The sequence below is a fragment of the Hyposmocoma kahamanoa genome, unplaced genomic scaffold (genome assembly GCF_003589595.1).
Source record: "Hyposmocoma kahamanoa isolate Upper Pololo Valley unplaced genomic scaffold, ASM358959v1 79, whole genome shotgun sequence".
Lineage (NCBI taxonomy): Eukaryota > Metazoa > Arthropoda > Insecta > Lepidoptera > Cosmopterigidae > Hyposmocoma > Hyposmocoma kahamanoa.
The window spans coordinates 1487093-1508648 of NW_020653993.1; the positions used below are offsets into that span (position 1 = coordinate 1487093).

Consider the following 21556-nt stretch of genomic DNA (forward strand, 5'->3'; position numbering starts at 1 on the left):
GTGCGCGTGCGCGTGTGCGTGTGCGTGTGCGTGTGCGTGTGCGTGTGTGTGTGTGTGGCTATTAGATGCTAATGATGACACTTACTGAGTACAGTGAGGTTCAGTCTCGTATTTTTAGTCGGTGACTTGATGAAGTCCACTCTGCATCTATATTGCCCGCTGTCTTCAGGCCTGTAAAGAAAATAGTACATTGTGTAATAAAGGCAGTATATATGAAATTACTAATGGTAGTCTATAAGAATCGCGTCTATTTTTCGAGCATTAAAAATAATTAACAAGTACAATGCAATTACATTTAAAACAGTCCATTACCGTCATGTTGTGGTAATATCACATTACATGTTATGAAAAATATACTATGAAAGAAGCGAAATATCAATTTTCTTTGAAAAAATGTGAAGTCTTTTCACCCAAGTCATCTATTTCATTATTGTAAATGCAGTCGATTTGAGTCCAGGGAAGTACTATCGTCACACCTATTTCAGCCAAGCAGTAATGTAAACATTAAGTGCGATTCGATTATGAAGGTGCTGGTGAAAGTACAGGAACATAGGACTGGTCTTATTGTCTCTGGGTGATGGGTGCAATGGCAGTGTTCCTCAAATCTGCGATTCTAAGCTCTGGGTGACATTGTCATAAGTGGATATACAGCTAGTACATTGACTTACAAATAAATGGACGACGGGTCTAATACAAAAACCACGGAAAAAATGTCCCAAGTCAACCTATTTAAACGTAGTGACATGTAAAGGAATCTCAATAAGCTAAAACGTTGAGTTTAATTTGTAATGTCATCGGAGTAATGTCTAATTTTGCTTGCTTCGCTGGCAGTCGAACAAACGAAGACTAAAGCGTGAATGACGCTCTGTATACGATTTTAACGCCCTATAAGTTCGGACACTTTTTAGTGCGGACCCGACGTCCATATAATTGTAAGTCAATGAGCTAGTAATACGAGGCTAGTATCATAAAAAAATAAGCCAAATTGTATCTGGGACTTTTTTATTTTCATATCTCTCGTAATATACATAGATATTTCGATATGGTACTATTCAATATTAGCAAATAAAAAGCCACCGTTCTGTTCAAAAACTCGTTTAAACTTTCCGAGATTAATTCGGCGCGATGATAATTTGTTTTTTCGGAATTGGTCCCGGATATAATTTTGATGAAAATTTTTCCCAATATTTGTTCGAAAACAGCTTTGTGCCAAATCAAATTTTGTTCATAAGAATAGTTGATAATTGAAAAATCTGTAGACTAGTAATACGCCTATATGCTTTGCCGCCATTTCTAAGTCTATATTTATCTAGTTTAGGAGGATAAGATTTATTTCTTGACTAAAAACTATCAAGCAAAATTTCAATAAAAGCATAGGTTGAGTAAAGTGGGTAACGTGGATTGTCTTGAGACTAATTGCATGACCAATCAAGGCACTGCCAGTTGAAGTTGACACTCGCACGGTATCTTGACGTTGTGACGAGCGGATGTCACAATTGACGTCTCGAAAAATACAGATATAACCTACTTTCAGGCTATTGATCAGAGCCGTCTAGATTAGGCTGCCTTTCCACCAGAGATATGCGAGGTAACGAGGCGGTGAGAGGGTGTGCAGTGAGGATGCGTTACGGACTCTTTTCAGCTATGCGCGGGCGGGGTACGATGTGGTGGGGTGAACGATGGCGATGTGTCAGTATTAGTTAGTGTGAACTTTCAGTAGCTCTAGTTTCCTACACGCATCTCTCGCACACATCTCTCGCTATTGTGTATGTACAAATACTTAACTCCACTAACCAATTTCCAGAGCTGCGCTAAGTGAGGCTAGGGAAATGAAGTAATCTTATTGGTGGATTTTTTCCTCGCACACCGCCTCGCTACGTCACACATCTATGATGGAAAGGCAGCCTTATAAGACAGATTTTTCCTTTTTCAGAGTTTCGATCCATAGTATGGAGATTAGCAGTCGTCTTGACTTATTGGCACATGGTGTAGCTATGTATTTAGCAACACAAACTAAGTTGTGTAAAGGTGAACAACATTTCAAAATTAATTATACTGGAAAACTCAACTTGCGCTCATACAACCTATACACGCCACGTACACATGCCACTAATATATATCTTTTTTTTAATTTCAAATTGTTTAGTATTGTATATAAGTTTTTCTTTTAATTGCTATACCTCCTCCTACTATTGTATGTCCCGTTCCAGACCTCAGGGAAAGGGGGAATGGCTGAAAACCAGTGTAGAGCAAGGCTTACGGAGCTGAGCCAATAAAAAGCTGTGCCATTGCTATTTGCCTCAGACCTCTATATAAGATTTTTGTACATAATACTTTTTGTATCGTTAATGAGGCAATAAACCTTTTTATAACTATTATTATAAAGGTTTGAAATAAATGACTTTATCTACACACATATCATAAACTCTCTATAATGTGTTCAAAAACCGCAAATTACGACCAGCATAATATGAAAATGTTATTATTGCTTCATAACAACATCGAAATCGATGTTATTATTACATTCAAGTTTCGAACATCTCCGAAAAACAAAACAATTTGATTGGACCTCAATTCTAATATCAGTCGAGACGAAGTTTTATTCGAAATGAAATGTCAAAATAGCAAACAATTTTGACTATTTCACACGTTACTTGACATCGAATGGTATGATAGTTGGGGCCGATTCTAGTTTGTCTATGAATTAAAAATAAAAACTACGGTTGTGTGACATGCGTGACAAAAGTTTTTATTTGCCGCCATTTCGCCAGTCGTAACATGCGGTTCCTGAACACATCGCAGAGAGCTTATAATATGTGTGCAGATAAAGCAGTGTATGTAACTGTACATAATTAGGCATTAAAACACTCGTGAGATGTTTTTACGAAACTCGCCTGTCGGTTCGTTCCTTAAACCCTCCCTCGTATTGTAATGCCTTTCATTATGTAACAGTCACATAAACTACTATTAAGATTCTATACAACCTCAGATAGCTTTGGTTGATTTCGTACAACAGTGAAAGTGTTGAATCAATTCAACAAAATACGGTGTGAAATCCCGATTCCTGAAAATGTTCATGATAGAAAAAAAAACCCAGCTTACCTCGAAATTTTACAAGAAAACCGCTGTATTCAATAGGTACTTTACATATTACCAATGATTTTTCGTATATCAACTGAACTAAACAGAATGCATATACTATACGATATACATTTTTCAAATAGCTTTAACTTCGTTTGTAAAGAAATTAATTCTGAAATAAAGTCAGTGTCCCTGTCTCTCGACCCAAGGAAAATGAGCCGTATTAATATGGGGGAAAATTTAATATCGAGCTAAGGTAGTATTGATTCTAAAGTTCAATGTTTAACAATGAATTTGGACTGTCTGTAGCTGTGGTCATCTGTAGAAAAGCATCCTGTATATTTATATCCTCAGATACAAACTATGGAAAAGAAAAAGGGTTGCGTATTACTTGCTCATCGCTCATAAGTTATAGTTTCATGCAACTTTTAAGGTATTAAACAACAATTTATCAGCCGCAGGTGGTTTTTGACATGTGTAAGATGTAAATAAAAAATATTCTACATCTCTGGCTCTCTTGGTATCTCTAAGTCTTTCTCTCTCTTTCTCTATCTATTAACTGCTTCCGTGGCCGAACGGTTACCATGCTGGACTGCCACGTAGAGGTCCCGGGTTCGATTCCCGGGTCGTGAGAAGTATTTATGGCCTACATTTATTTCTTTCGTGACTTTAAGTGTAATTTGTGGTTGTCTATGTGTGCGCCCATGGCACTCACGATACAGGGTTTCCCTATTACGGGGCTATGAGTGTGTGCATTGTTTTATTTGTTTATTCATTTATTTATCTATCACTGCGTCAGTTTTTCTTTGTTTGTGTATTTCGATGTTTTAATAGACAAATCCACCCAAATTTATATGCATACAATTTTTTTGAAAATCTTGCACCTAACGGCAGCAGTATTTATCCCGCTACGTAGTAAAATTTCGTACTATTCATTTTAAAAATAATAATAAAAAATGTATCTTTGTTATAATTATTAATACGCATATCGAACTAAGCCACGAAATGAACCAGCGAATCTCACGAATTTTAAACAATGTGCTCAGTGTCGGATCTTTGTAGTTGATTTTCAACGAATTTTTAGTCTTAGCGCCATCTATGAGAAATCTATGAAAGTATTTCGTCACCCAGTTAGGTACCTTTATATATTTATAACAAACTAGTGGAGTAATTTCACAAAAAAATAATTGAATACCAATCAATACAAATTTAAATTGTATCTTTGTTAGCAAACATCGAGTATATAACAAGAACCAGAAACGAATAGGGGCCATTCATCTCCGGTAACTCATCGTGCAAATGGACCTTATATAACTTTTAAAGTATCAACTTTCGTAGAAGTCTGAAATAGTACAGCGCCAACAACTGACCTGTGTGTATGTCTTCGTATATTCCAAAAATAACCTGTATTTATTGTAATAAAGATAATTTCAATTCGGATTAAGTTCCATTCGGTGGTGTGGGAAAAACAGCATAACATCTAATTTTTTTTTTAACAAACGGAATCACATTCAATCGGTAATTAAATATTAAATACATAATTTTGCAATTTTCATTGCAAAGTTAAACTGGTCGATTTGAAGTGAAACAATTGACGATACCCGTCAATGTTTCGAATTCAGGCCGGCCAATCATAGCGCAGTAAAGTTGTCACCGTAATGATTTGGCAGAATAATTTTCAAACAAATTAAATGACATTTGGTCTCTATTTCTACACTCGATGTTGTTAAGAAATATGCTAACATGCAATTGTTGCAGATAAGTACGATCACTTTACAAGTGGCTCCATTTTGAATTAGCTTTCCCTGTGCCTCCCCATTTATATTAATTAATCCCGATTAATTACGAGTACTTCTAAATTGTTATTTACTTATCGATAAATTTAAAATAAATGAATATTCATTAATTGTAACTTAAACAAGTTAAATTTAACTGTAAACTTCGTTATAATTTATCGTCTTACGTACATTAAAGCTAATAACTTTTACTTTGGGGATCCCTTTCAACACCCGAAAAATCTAATCAGCCGTCCCATTGCCGTTACCTACTCAACTCGAGTGTATAACACAGTTGTTTGTTAGGGTGTCAACTAATAAACAACCGTATTATCCCTCACCTAACTAACTTCCGTAAACAGTGTCAAGTGAACTCTTCAGGGTAATATATTTTTGATTTAACTAATTCATATATTAAGATATAGGAATAACATAGAATATAGGCCCCTTCAGCATAGTAGAATAAAACAAGTGATGTAACTCTATACAAAATAACAGCACGACAACTGCCGCGCGCCGTGAACGGCCGCACATATTCGATAATGAGTGAGTTAAGATGCAAATGTATCAAAAAATGTAAAATCCGTACGCGACGCGCGACTGGCGCGCACATATACAAGCCGTGCTGCGACGTTTGTAGACACAAACCTTTGTACGGAGTTACCATACTTGTTTTTATTTTACTATCTTTTTAATCTCAGAAAAGGAGAATTCGGAGTACCCCTTCGCTGACCCGCTTCGTAGACGACGGCCGGGGACACGAAGGAGGCTGCTGCCTACCTTTATCCGAGGGCTTGGAGACCCCTTACCACCAAGCTTGAGGGGTTATGTCACTGTGAGCTATCCGCCGATACGTCCCAGTAGTACGCGCAAGCGGATCCTAGGACGCCTCTCTATGGCGATGGAGTTAAACTCTGGGTTTTATTGGGTATATGGGACTACCGCTCGGGAGTCCCACACAACCGCTCGATGCTCTATTTCCAAGCGACAAAGAAAAAGTATATATGCGGCATTCGCTCGGTTCTGATCTTGTCGCATCCATCGCATCCCATCCATCCATTGCTCGTCACTCTATCTGGCCAGATGGCGTTTTACGCTACATTTCAGTTTTACGCTACTTTTCATTTCAGGAACTACTTTCCCCCATCGGCTATCAGTTTTTCGACAAATGTTTTTGTAGCAGTAGAGCTCCTTGAGAAAGAATTCGTCCAAGGAAGTACTGTAACCATACCTACTTCTGCCAAGCAGTAATTTGAGCATTACTGCGTTCAGGTTTAGAAGGGTAAGGTGAAATTACAGGCACATGAGACTTGTCAACTTATATCTCAGGGTGACAAGCGCAGTAGCAGTATCCCACAAATCTTTGCGATTTAAAGCTCTGGTCGTCCCGTCATTCGATATCACAAAAACAATATGGTCAGCCCACTGCCACTTCACCCCGCTTATGCTAACAGCTATGTTGGCAAAGTTGGTTCTCTGTCGGATGACCTCATTTCGAATTTTATCCTTCAGAGAAACTTCGGACATAGCCAAGCGACTTTGAACTGGTGGACTAGCCATATCATGAGTCATGCCTTGACTATGTCTTAAGCATTGATTGAAAAGTTTTCTTTTTAAACTTTGTGGTATGGGTGACAAGAAGACCTAGTCTAAGAGTCGTATTCTAGAACTATACTCAATGCTCAAGTCAGGACTTCAGTATGATTCAAAGCACTAGAAATCATACTCAAGTCCTTGCCATTAGGGTCGTATTTCCAGTGCTTGAAATCATACTCAAGTCTGCTCAAATCCTGACTTGAGCATTGACTAGCGAGTTGTAACCGTAGCCGTTATGTTACCAAAAATCTTAGTATGTATGTGGTTCGTGAGCTGGCCGCGAGCGAAACGCGTGGCAGCTATTCATTCATGGGAGTGACTGCTTCACGCGTACTCACTGGAATCTCGTTACTGTATCTGTCACGTTACAGTTACAACTCGCTAATGAGTACCCGGCTTTAACGTGTAAAATGATTAATGACATTTCAATGTTCATCGATATTTTTTATTTATTTATTCATTTAAATCAGGCAAATATGACCCATATAATACCTGTATACCTTAAAGAGATTTCGGGTAGCTTCATGAATTTTCATACAATGTATACGTATGAAACAAAAATAAAACTGTGTAAATAAGGCAGACTATTTCTAAACTCACTAATACCTTTTTCATGATACCCAGTAACGGGACGAACAAGATTTGGGCCTGGTGGTAAGTTGAACTCAGAGCCTTAAATCGCAAAGATGTGAGGTGCACTGCCACTGCGCCCATGACCCTGAGACAAGTTGATAAGTCCCATGTGCCTGTAATCACACCTTACCCTTCAAAACCGAAACGCAGTAATGCTCACATTTAGTAGCAGTATTTCCCCGGATGAACTCTTTCACAAGGAGTTCTACTGCTGCAAAGCATGAATTTAAGGGACGTATCATTTTTCTAAAATTATTTTCAAGGAAAGGCAAAGGAGATTACGTCCATACAGCCAAGTCTGTTGTGTATTTTACAAAGCCTGAGGGACATACCAAAATGAGAATGGCTCATTTTAATAAAAATGTCATCGAACTATGACTCACGCATGACAACAGTTTATTATTTATTATATGCCTCCAGTATATACTGGCTATAACTACACTCATGAACATATTTAAATAAATCATAAAAATAATGATGATGAAAAAAATGAATTCTTATAACAATGTTCACAATGAAACACTGGCTACATATTTTAGAACGTTTAATCGAAATCAAAAGAAGATTGTAGGTAGTTTTAACCGATTTCACAAAAACGGAGGAGTTTATACGTTTAGCTGTATGTATGTTTTATGAGTATTTTTCGATTTCTCCGTCAATTGCGGACCGATTTTGAAAATTCTTTTTTTTTTAGTTGAAAGGGCGCTCATGGTGGTCCTTGTTCGTTCGTTCGTTCGTGTCCGGGTTCGTTGGGGCTATCACAAATTACTAATTATTTTCCGCAAATAACAGTTCACTTTTCGCTTGACATAATACATGTAGCTCATTAACAAATCACCGCCATCATGAAAACCAGAAGAACGTTTAAAATGTACAAAGAAGTCCGTATCAGTCCCATTGTCACCAAGGAGTCGGAGTTTGATGAGTGGATTTCACGGAAATTGAAAAAAGCCATAAGCAAACTTCTGAGGTCCGTTTTTTTTCATGAAACAGTTACAATTATTCACATTAAACGTCCCGGTATATGTGGCCTGTGGTTCATTATGAACGCTGTTATTATAGTTCAACCTTTTTCAGTATTCCTCTAAATACGTCCTTGAGTATGATACATGCGTACTACCACTATACAGGCAGTGGGTTAAAGCCTAACCAACTCAACTGGGTTGTAACTAGGTTTTTACCCAAAGCGCTGGTTTTAACCCAATTCTGCCCAAAATCGTGAAATTTCATACTTATTACAAATAATGACGTAAAAAATATTTTATCTACACACATAATCATAGACCCTCTGAGATGTGTTCAAAAAGCGCAAATTGCAACCAGCATAAAGATAAACTGTTTTGTTAGAAAAAATTTCTTATCTGTGAAAATATTATTATTGCTTCATATTAACATCGAATTCGATTTTATTATTACATTCAAATTTCGAACATCTCTGAAAAACAAAAGAAATTTGCTTCGACCTCAATTCTAATATCAGTCGAGATGAAGTTTTATTCGAAATTAAATGTCAATAAGAAACAATTCTGACAAATTTCACACGTTACTTGATAACGAACGATATGATAGTGGGGCCGACTCTAGTTTGTCTATGAATTTAAAAAAAAACTACGGTTGTGTGACAAGCGTGAGAAAAGTTTTTATTTGCCGCCATTTCGCCAGTCGTAACATGTGGTTCCTGAACACATCATAGAGAGCTATAATACGTGTATAGATAAAACAGTATTTATAACTGTACATAATTAGGCATTAAAACACACACTCGTATTTTAACGCCTTTCATTATATAACAGTCTCATAAACTACAATTTTGAACGAAAGGGAGGCAACTCCACACAACACACAATACCCACTTTGCAATCCTGTGGATTCTCCTCACTAAGAACATACATTACGATTCGATTTTTATGAACATCGATTCAAATGTATACCTACTACGATCCTACGATTTTTTATATAGATTTATTTGAATTCCATCGAGACTTGGAAATGGAATTCGTAGACAAGATAGTACAAAAATTCACCGAAGCCCACCAACGCAAGCTTCACCATCATGTGAACGTCGAGGCCATTCAACTCCTTGAACATACAAATATCATAAGACAATCAATACGGACAAAACCATATGGACTTGTGTAGTGTTAATGCAAGATTAAATTAATTAGTGCCAGTGGCACTGAACTAAAAGACTACGTGATAAAAGTGTATTCGCCTTAATAGATGATAAGACAATTGCTAGTGGGTGAATTCTTAGTATAATTTGTTTATTTATTAGATATAGATATTAGCGAATCGATTCAATAGAAAGGCAAATCGAATAGTGTAGATCAGAAAACAATAAACATTTCGTAATAATGTCATTAAATTTGAACAAAACTCGTATCGCAAAAAATATTTACTTGTAAATAGTTTTGCCCTCGATTTCAGGCGTTAATATGTTTTAACCCTACCCCGGCTAACAAATAGCCGGGTTAAAACCCGATCGCTTGTTCATCACTAAATGCCTTTATTCGCTACTCTCCTGGTCACTGAACGATAACTACAGTAGAAGTGGTTAGTTAGCATCCGACGCGTGCCAACACTAGGTCTCGAAAGACCTACTTGAAGTTAGTCCAACATTTTCGCTTTGTATGGTATGGTTGTGTGTTTCTTTCGTGCAAATTCTCGAAAATCTAAGAAAAATGCCTTATTGTGCTGTTTTGGAGTGCAAAAATGCTAGCCGAACCAAAAATATTACCCGTAGCAGTATTTCATATCATCGGTAAGGCTTATTTTAATAAATTTTCAATTTTCTGTCTATCGACTTGATTCAGATGTTAATCGTTCGTCGTAGTGCAGCTACTGGCCGCGAGATGGCAGCACGTTGAATAAAATTTCAATATAAAAAACCAAACCAAACGTCATAACTTGCAAGAAACCTATTGAACTTTCAACGATATAGCGACTGGGTAAAGTTTAAATTACGTTAACAATCTAGAATTTCTTACATCTTTTTAAATTAGAAACTGTATCCAATCATTGGCAAGATTTCGTAATTTTTATCATTTGTTTGTGTGCGTGTTGGCGACAGCGATTCCGATAGTAATCGAGGCTTGAGGCACATCCATTTTTTTTCCGTGCTCCTGACGCACACTTTTCGCTTCCTCCATTTACAACACTATAATAAGTTTCTACACACACGCTCACCTTAGTTTGGTAAGGACCAAGACAGCAGGTTTCGTATCGCTCCTAAAGGTGGCTCTGGCGCCGAGAGTGGAAGGGTCGGACCAGTGTGAAGTCACGCCTTCTCTCGTGTCCAACCTGTTGACAAAGAAAACAAAATTAGATATACAGATAGATAGAAAAAACTTTATTCATTTCCGCGACAACTTACAAAATTATTATACTAAAACACTTAAACGCCGACACTACCTTAGCTCGAGTTAAAATTATGTTTTCCTGTATTATAAATAAAAAAATTAAAAGTGTTTATTTACGTTTACTTAAACCTAGTTTACAGCAAGTTTGCTGGGGAACTCCATTTAAGCTAAATAATTGCTTGTGCTAGGAGACCCCGCTCTTCCATGTTAGGGTTGTATGTGACCTGGTAAGTTACGACTAGTTAAGTTACAGGATGTATGTAATTAATTAAATTAAAATTGCAAAGAGAATAACATCATGTGTGTGTGTGATCATGTGTGTGTGTGTGTGTGTGTGTGTGTGATCGTGTGTGTGTGTGTGTGTGTGTGTGTGTGTGTGTGTGTGTGTGCGTGTGTGTGTGTGTGTGTGTGTGTGTGAGCGTGAGCGTGAGCGTGAGCGTGTGCGTGCGCGTGCGCGTGCGCGTGCGCGTGCGCGTGCGTGTGTGTGTGTGTGTTTTAGCGTAACTCTACGTGAATTCGCAAAATATGTAGGAGTGCAGTATATCTAATGTAAGATGTCCATAAGGGATTCAGTCTGTTCATAATTTAAAGTCTGCAGCCAGTCATACACAACTTTTTTGCAATCGTGGGTCTTTAAAGGGTAAATCAAGAGATTTTGATTAATTTTCGTATACAGGTAAGATAATAAGATAAGATAAGACGCACGCCTGTTAAATTGTCTACCAGCAAAGGTTGTTTTTACATTATCGTAGGGAATCACAATATATTGAATCGGTTCTATTTATTGCTCGGATCGGTATATTTATTGAGTAGCGTCTTGATATTTTAATTAGTAAAAATACGACGTTCTTTTTTGAAAGTCATTATAGTTCTGTGTACAGAACATTCATTGAATTTTTCAACTCAGTGGCGAGTACCATAGACAATAGAATTTTGATTATCAGAACTAAAGAGAGCGCCTATATGATATGGTTTACGAAATTATAATTGACAGATGAAAGTCCTGAATAGTACTGCCACCTTACCTATTTCTGCCGCCAAGCAGTAATATCAGCATTGCTCCTTCCGGTTTTGAAGAATAAGGGTGCTGGTGAAATTACAGGCACATGGGACTTACTTAGCACGACTTGTTCGTTTGACCATCACTTGATATTATTATAAAAAAAAGTACAAGAGCAGGAAATATTGGTTACGATATTTTAAAAGTCGAAGTTGTACAATAACAATATTATCCTGCCTTCTAAACTAGGGGTTTATCTTAGGAGGCAAGCAACAAAGGCGGAATGATAATTCAACGTAAGATCAATCGGAATATTCATAAAAAACCTCTGGCTATATATATATATATATAAAAGAATCTTTCATCGAAATCAAAAGTATATTAAAATAAAAACTTGATAATTGCAATGATTAAAGCAACATTTCCAACAAGTACATAGAAAAATTCGAAAGTGCTCTGGTTTGTTCTCTGGCTTAGTTGGCAAAGCGTCTGCCACGGTTTGCTAAAAGACGTCGGTTCGAATCCGGCCGGATCGAAAGAATTTTTTCTGCGTGTTCGATCTTTGTTATTAATAATTATAACTAACGGTGGAGCAATAGTTTAGCAGAAGTAGAGCTCCTTGTGAAAGAGATCAGGGAAGCACTGCCACTTTCTGCCGCCAAGCAGTAATGTCAGCATTACTGTGTTCCGGTTTTGAAGGGTAAGGGTGCTGGTGAAATTACAGGCACACGAAACTTGTCAACTTATGTCTCAAGGTGACGCAGTGGCAGTGCCCCTAAGATCTTTGCGATTTAAAGCTCTGAGTGGCACTGTAACTGTTATGGACAGGCGTGTAGCTTACCATCAGGCGCACGACTTGTTTGTCACTAGATATTATATCTATAAAAAAATATTGTCATGGTAGTATAATATCATGATATTATATTGAAATATTTTTTATTTCAAATTAAACTCTGTCTCGGTGGGAGACAGGTGTGGTCATAAGTATGAGTTTTTTTTTTATTTCATTTTCGAATGTCTTTTTATTTCCTTCCATTTTAAGTTGTAATGAATATTGAATGCAACTAATGAATATTTTCAATTACATTTTCTATATACTTAATAAAGAGATAATGACGTCAATGTTCCCCATGTGCTTATACTACACACGCCGGCAAATTTAGCGGAACGCTTGTAAAACCCAATATGCAATGTTTTTTGAAAAACCTTAGCGACTGTGGTTTTTTTTCATTCACTTGTTTTAATTTAACTTTTTAAAATTTAGTTTTAAATTAATTTCGTAAACATTAGTTAGAAAATTATTAAAACAAAGATCGAACACAAAGATCTTATCTATTTTTGCCGCCAAGCAGTAATGTTAATATTACTGCGTTCCGGTTTGGAAGAGTAAGGGTGCTGGTAAAATTACAGGCACATGGGATTTGTCAACTTATGTGTCAGAGTGACGGGCGCAGCGGCATCGCAACTTTTAGCAGCAGGCGTCATTATACAACAGGTGCACGACTTCTTCGTCCCTTTACTTGGTATTATAAAAAAAAACCCCTCGACAAATAAAACCCTAAAAGGATTTGAACTTGCTTCTATATACCAAACTAAGGCAACCACTCTACCAACCGAGCTACAGGTCGAGTCGGTAGACTTTACGAATTTCTCTAATACAAATCTAATGTATTAGATTTTTTCCGGCTTAATCATGGTATTTAAACAACATCATCATCATCGAAAGATCTTTATTCATTACAATTTTACTTAATCAACGTACAAAACTACTACAAATTTTAAAATTTCCAAATCATTTTTGCTTTTTTTATGATACCACAATCACAACACGAACAAGTTGTGCGCTGAGTTGTAAGCGACACGCCTGTCCATAGCAGTTGCACTCAGAGCTTTAAATCGCAAAAGTCTGACAGACGGACACTGTTACTGCTCCCGTCACTCCGAGACATAAGTTGAAAGTTTCATGTACCTGTAATTTCACCAGCACCCTTCCCCTTCAACACCAGAACACAGTAATGTTCACATTACTGTTTGGCGACAGAAATATGTAAGGTGGCAGTACTTTTTTTAGTAGCAGTAGAGCTACTTGCGAAAGATTTCGTTCAGGGCAGTACTGCCAGGCGGCTGGCTTATGCCCGCCAACTACCGCCCTGAGAGTAAAAAACGGGGGCTTTTGTCACCCATAAGATAAGGGTTCACGGGTTGGTTAATGTGCCAAGTATTTTCGGCATGCCACTAACGATGGAAGGGGAATGATGATCCCCAGGGGTGAGTCCGCGGAGGCGGACAACCGCAGATGGGGCAGTGGATCGTAAACCACGTGGTCACAGCCTCGTCTCACGCGGGGTGTGGGAATAACCGGGGGTTTTTAGTGAGTAAGAATTTCAACGTAATGTGACTACCGCGATTTTGAAATAATAGGCACATGGGATTCGTCAACTTATGTCTCAGGGTGATGGGCACAGTGGTAGTGCCCTTCCGATCTTTGCGATTTAAAGCTCTGAATGGCACTACAACTGATGTGGATAGGCGTGTAGCTTACTATTAGGTGCACGACTTATTCGTTCCGTCACTAGATTTATAATGCTATTAAAAAAAACAAACTTCTCTGGACGAACTCTTTCACAAGGAGCTCTACTACTAGCTTACTATTTAAGTTCTTATTTAATATTCTCAGTTTTATTTTGTTCCGCTAAATATGCCGGCGTGTGTATTATATATCTCACAACGTATAATGATAATCTAAATAATCTGTCAGCTATGTCAGCCTTCGTTTAGCTGTCAATTTAGAATTTACTTTTATTTTTCTAATCGTCTTAGAGTCACTCGTGATGAAGAGATTTGGTTTATAAAAACGGATGTCGGGTGTCCGTCATAGTACGTGCATAAGGCTCATTGCAAACGATCGACCATCGATAGAATTACTGTCGATTAGAAGTCGTTTGTGAAAATTGTGCGGTGGTTTACAATATCACAATTAGAATTATTTTTAAACATTTCGTGAGTCCTAAAATGTTAGTTTAAAAAAACTAAATAAGCTATTCAGATCCGAAAAAAGTAGTCTCAATTCCAATATATGGAAGATGATGAGAATCACCACCTTTCGGGTACAACTCTATTAAATCAGTGTGTTAGATTGCACTTGACTGATATTTGATAACAATAGTATTAGTATATATACGGCTATATCCCACGGCTATGCCACACGGAGGTAAAGTACCTTAAGGGTCTATAATACCTCAAATGGCTTTGGTTGAGCCCGCATAACAGTGAAAGTGTTGAATAAATCGCTTTGAAAAAAATACATACTAAAAAATTTCACGATAGAAAAAATACACAAACTTACATCGAAATTTTACAATAAAACCGCTGTTCAATACGTAATTTACGTATACCAATATTTTTTTTTACTATCTGAACTAAACAGAACACGTGTACTATACGATATACAAAATATATAAAATATAAAGGATATATAAAAGGCTTAAATTTCGTTTGTAAAAAAATTAATATGAAATAAAGCCAGCGTCCTGCCTCTCGACCTGAGTGAAAAAAAACCGTATTAATATGGTAAAAATTAGATTTCAAGCTGAGGAAGCATCGACTCTTAAATACTGTACGATAGAAAATTTTACTGAAAGAAAACTCCATTTTCATTTTCAACTGCATTCAAAGATTTTTAAACAATCACCTGTCTGAAACGGCAATCGAACTCACCAAATGTGAAAAAAAAAAACCTGTCATTTTATTATACTGATCGAAAGCCTTAATCATAAGGATTGTTTCCTTTTAAATAACATAGCATCTTAAATACAAGGAAGACCTTGAATGCAGGTTTGCTTACGAAGTTTTCCTTTACCGAAAAACTCGTGGTAAATGTCGAACTAAATTTCGCATTTATATAATAAATAAATAAATAAATAACGCACACACTCAACATAGCCCCGCACTAGGGAAACCCTGTGTCGCGGGTGCCATGGACACACACATAGACAACCACAAATTACACCCAAACTCACGAGAGAAATAAATGTAAGCCGTACAAACATTTCTCCCGGCCCGGGAATCGAAACTGGTACCTCTGCGTGGCAGTCCGGCATGGTAACCGTTCGGCCATGGAGGCAGTATATATGCGTATTTACATTGCGAAAAACAAAGAGGCAAGGCCGGATTCGAAACCAAGACCTTAATTCTATGCTAATACGGCTAAGTCTATTTTTATAATTATGTATTTGTGGCAATAAACAAGCATACACGAAATAGTATTTTTTTACATATTACCATTAATAATCTTTATACAGGTTACTAAAAAAACGGACAACAAAAGTCATTCATCCCCTAGTTTGCAACCCTTAGAGGTGAAAAATTTTATTCAAATTTAAATGGAACCTTTTCTGAGGTACCGTCTTTTTTAACAAAAAAAGTATATTTAAATTTTTATTGACTTGATATTAAATTTTTTTTTTGTGAAATTACTCCACTGAACGTAATTATGTAATACAAAAGATCGAATACTCAGAAAAAATTCCTTCGATCCGGCCAGATTCGAACCGACGTCTTCTAGCATACCGTGTCAGACCAACTAAGCCACGGAAAGAACCAGCGAACCTCACGAATTTTTCCATGTGCTTGTTGTCATATCTTTGTATTTGGTTTTTCAACGACTTTTTAGCCGTAACGCCATCTATGAGAAATCTATGATATTTAATCACCCAGATAGTGTTCGATCTTTGTATTAATAATTATAACAAGTGGAGTAATTTCACATAAAAAAAATATTGAATATCTATTCAATAAAAAAGTAAGTTGACATTCTTGTTTTGTGTGAAACTGGAATTTTACAAGTTCAGCTTTAACTTAAGGGGAGTCACCGGAGGAAAAGCGAGAAAAATTTGTTTGCAAGATCAAATGGTTTAGGTATTTACTATTAAATAACAGTCTTACAAAAAATATACGATACACGTAAGGATATTGTCTAAAATATGTGCTAATGTATTACACGATAGAATGTACTTTTTTTCGATGATATAAAATCCTGAAAACAGGCTAAAATATAAGACTAAAACGAGTTAAGAATAAAATATGTAACATTGTACATAATATCTATGTAAAGATATTTCTCTTTAAGTATTACAGAGAACCTGCTAAATTTTCATTTTCAACTGAAGCCCTGTTTGTAATTAAGTTCACGTTTATCCCAAAATTTGCAAATTGCCCAAAAAGGTTTAACAACACGCCACGCTGCCCGTTGCCTCGCCAGACGCCATCAGGCGCTTGTCAATGTTGGATTATGTGGTCTGTGGTTGGATCTGTGTCAAATTATCTCTGCCTGTTCTTATTTAAATATAATTTACAGCGCCCGGATTGCAGGACGTAAGAGGCGTCCTCACAACTCACCTCCTAAAATGTAGGCTCGCATTGAAATGCCTCGCCTTAACTACTAAGTCAGAGTTGAATGAACGATAACAAAGTTTGTTCTTGAGGTGTTCGAACCGCCGGATTTAATTTGCAACGTCCAGTTCATAACAAAGTTGTTAAATGCCATTTACAATTTGTAGTACTATTTTTGTAATTGGTCGTGAATAAATAGTATTTAATTCTAGATTTCAAAGTTTCAAAAATACCTAAATTCAGCCTAAAATGTAATCCAATCTCGAATAGCTATCCTCCATCAAACTTTAATAAAATTACATTGGAAGGATTTTGAAGCAATAATTGTTGTAAGCCCGATTCATCCTAAAGTTTGCAGAAGTCAAATTGATATTGGCTGTTCCTAAGTTAGTCTAGTTTGTTTTGAAGTTAAACTTTATGCCTAAGTTAGTAATACAGTTTGAATAACTTGTATTTTGATAATGATGTTAGCTTAGTCATAATTTCAAGATAACAAAACCTTAACTTGGAATAATTAAATTAGTATATTTCAGAACTCATCAATAAGCAATACAGTAGTACCACAGAGCAGCAGATTTTAAAATTTTAGAGTGTAATTTCAGAAACTTACTGTTTAAAATCAGACTATAAGTTGGAATATTCAGGTAAGATACAGTAAAAGCTTAAATACTAGAAACGAAAACCAGGATTAAAAAATATGAATAAAATTGGGTCCCCGCGGCAAGGTGCCCAAGATTCTGGCAGCGTTCCCTCTTTGTATTGCTACGCTAATGCGTTGGGCAAGAAAGCTGGCCCTTGGGTTTCCCCGACAGTCTATTAAGTTTTTGGATAAAATTTTGTACAGGTTGTAAAGGCTGTCCGCCGCGTGTGTTCTGCCAGCTCAGGTGCGGAGCTATTTAAATTGTGTTCTGAATATCATAATAAATATGTATAATCTGTGTACAAAGAGCAACGAAAGACTGCCCCGTCATCCGGTTAGCGACCGGAGGGGAGGACCAGATGGTCATTTCCGGGGTTTACGCGTCCCCGCAGTCTTCAAATCGGACACGGGGCAATGCCTCGTTCTCTAGCGGAAAATTTAGAGCTATAACTTAGACCTTTTCAAGGCAAGAGTGGATAGGCATTATTTAGGTGTACTTGGCCCATCGTCGACCTCATCGTCACTTTTCACCAGGTGAGATAGAGGTCATAGATAGAGGATAGAGGTTTCGCCATTTTTCAATATGGCTGCCATTATAGGGGGCAGATAAAATTTTGCTCCATATCGATTGAAAATGGTTTAAATCATAATTTGGAGTAAAAATTTTGTTTTCCGTTAGCGGTCCTACAAGCCTACTTTTTTCGATATAATTTGCTGTTGAAAAAACTTGCTTTAATATGGATAAAAATTGGCACGAAAAATTTCTAGAATTGCTTGACAAAATTTGTGATCAAAACATATTTTTGCAATTTCTAAATATGGCCGTCATCAAAACGAGGTCCAGCAGATGGCGAAGCCCGAAGCGTCCGCACGTCACCGTACGTAGATATTATACGGAGGCTTTATTACGAGTACACGATCTCCCAATTGTTCAAAATGTAAGGCATACTTCCCGACGTAGTGGAAATGGGATACTTAAAGCGTAATTGTATCTCGGCCGTCTCTCTATTGGATTCCGTTTTCTTGAAAGTTATGAAAGAAGAGAAGTAGTTTAGGAGAAAAAATGCCAGACAATTACAACAAATTTCTGGTCTCAAATTAGAGATAACTCTGAGGGATAACCCACAATACTCAGACCAGAACCACCTTAGAAATGGTCGTTTCCTAAATTGGCCCAAATAGGGAATGGAACCCGGAACCTCCTCATCAAGCGCATCACTATTAACCGCTGTGCCACCGTAGAGCATAAGCGCACACCTTAGTCTAAACCTGACCACGCGCCGCAGGCCGAGCCCGACCCCACAGGTATAAGCCTCGTGTTATTATAATGTCATCGGATTTTCATAGTGTACCATTATAATTGTAAGTCAATGTAGTGTACCAAATTTTGTAGTCGATCGGATAAGTGAAAAACAATATGTATCATAATAAATTATATTGTTAATTAAATTTCCATTGAATTGATATTCAATTATTTTTTTGTGAAATTACTCCACTAGTTTGTTATAATAATTAATACAAAGATCGAATACTTACAAAAAATTCTTTCGATCTGTAGCCAGAGCAGGTAGCTGTAAAGTTACCTAACTGGGTGACAAAATACTTTCAGAATTCTCATACATGGCGCTGCGGCTAAAAAGTCGTTGAAAACCAAAGATCCGGCAACAAGCACATAGAAAAATTCGTGAAGTCCGCTGGTTCGTTCTTCGCATAGCGTCTGGCACAGTTTGTCGTCGACGTCGGTTCGAATCCGGCCGGATCGAAGGAATTTTTTCTAAGTGTTCGACCTTTGTATTAATAATTATGTTGCCAATGTTACGATTTGGATAATAGGAAAAACTTTGATTGTTTAGTAGCAGTAGAGCTCTTTGTGATAGAGTTCGTCCAGGGAAGTACTGCCAACTTATCTATTTCTGCCGCCTGAAGGATAAGAGTGCCAATGAAATTGCAGGCACAAAGGACTTGTCAATGGCAATGTCTCAGAGTTTTATGAATGAAAGCACTGAGTGGCATTGTAACTGTTATGGACAGGCGTGTCGCTTACCAACAGGCGCACTACTGGTTTGTACCGTCACTTGGAAACAAAAAAGCCATATATGTTTAGAAAAAATACTGAGTCATATCACATTTCGGAGGCGTTATTAATTTAACACCTGTATTTAAAATCATTCGTCTGTGGTGAACCTAAATCAGTTGTCGGTACGTTTGTAACCCTATATGGCGGCGTGTTGACGAATGAATAGTCGGTTAACTGGTTGACTGCTTATTTTAACTGTTAATTTATGTTTATGCTGCTTTAAAGTTTCGATAAGTGCTTTTTAAATGGTGTAATTGAGCTCGTTAGAGGAAAATAAGATATTTAGAAAGAAAGAAAGAAAGAAAACTATTTATTGCACAAGCACAGACACGCATATAAACAAAACAACAGAGGAACAATATATAATAATAATAACAATTAAAAATGAATTATTTTTAGGCCCTGGGAGAAGTAAAAGAGTCTAAAATAAATAATGATACAATAATAATAATAATAGAAGAATTAAAAAAAATAATAAACAATTGATAATGCAGTAGGTACCTAATTCACCGTCAAGCGTGTCGCGCCTGGTGCTCAGCTCTAGCTACGAAAAGGCTTTTTTTTAAACCGTTTCGTGATTTTCAGTAAGCCCGGGCGAGTGAGCCACTGACAACAATACATAACTCACCAATAAATAAATAAATGAACAGATAAGAAAACCGACACAATAGGCAGTGTACATTCAACTACTTACACATGTGAAATACTTGTATGTAAGTAACAGTATATCAATAAAATAAACTTAAATTCTAACATTTATGTACAAATTTGATAATATAATTTGATAATATTTAGAACTGGATAACTTATTGGAAGCTATTCATATGATACTGAGCTTGTTACGCTTTAAAAGTCGATATTACATCAGTTCGAAATCAAAGATTTCCCATACTAATACGGTTGATTTTGCTTGGGTCAAGCGGCCGGTACACTACCTTTATTTCAGATTTTATTTTTTCACAAACGAAATTATAGCCATTTGTATGTACGTGTTCTATTTATTTCAGTTTTTTGAACCTATCTCCACTAACTTTAATCTCTATAAGCTACTTGTTGTGCGTTATGGTATATAAAAAGAATGAATATAAAAGCTTTTATACCGACAAAAATATCGCAATACAATTTGTAACACATTTTGTTATTTGGACAACAAACATTTTTATTACTGTGGAAACAATGAAATGGCGAACCGTTTTTGTCTTTATGGACAAACTTTTTTACAGGTTTACTTTTCAATTTGTTCTGTATAGTTGGCCGCGGTGTAAGTACAGTATACAGTACTTCCAACCTCGTTGTATTTTTCTCGGGAAAAAACACGGAGAGTGTACGATTGAATTACACGATCTAATTCCGCCTTCCCCTTTCTATCATCGAGGGACTAGACGTGGATTGCAACCTTATATTGTGGATATTCCAAAGATTTGCACGAAACGTTACGCTTCCACATTTATATGGCGAACGGCTATGGAATGCTGCCTGCAGACTTGTTCCCTGAACGTTATATCTTGGACATTTTCAAGGCGACAGTAAATAGGCATTATTTAGGTATGCATGCTCCATCGTCGACCTCATCGTCACTTTCCATCAAGTGAGATGGAAATCAAATGCGCACTTACATTTGTTACAAAAAAAAATCGAGACTCCGTGCGGTCTCGAAAATCTTTTTGTAAAATAGATTTTTATAACTTTAGGCGAGGCATTTAGGCAGTCATATGATAGTTTAATTAAGTTCTTTATCAACTCAGAGCATGTCGCGTGTCTTTGCAAAGCATTGCCACTCAGAGCTTTAAATCGCAAAGATCCGAGGGGTACTGCCACTGTACTTGTCACCCTAAGACATGAGTATATAGTACGTGTCATTTCACCAGCATCCTTATCCTTCAGCGGCAGAAAAAAGTAGGTAAGGTAATACATCCCTGGACGAAGTCTGGATGGGTGTGTCACTTACCACCAGGTGCACGACTTCTTCGTCCCGTCACTTGGTATGATACAAAAAAATCTCCT

The 21556-nt window shown here is 36.9% G+C and overlaps 1 protein-coding gene across 1 annotated transcript in view; it reads right to left on the reverse strand.

The window, feature by feature from the left end:
• Window positions 1-21556, reverse strand: part of LOC113233514 (nectin-2-like) — an 847610-nt gene that overhangs the window by 14191 nt on the left and 811863 nt on the right. Inside the window, exons 5-6 of the mRNA XM_026468637.1 lie at window positions 10272-10385; window positions 86-171 (exon numbers count right to left, since the gene is read on the reverse strand). Coding sequence (XP_026324422.1) covers window positions 86-171; window positions 10272-10385 — 200 coding nt within the window. The remainder of the gene's footprint in view (window positions 1-85; window positions 172-10271; window positions 10386-21556) is intronic.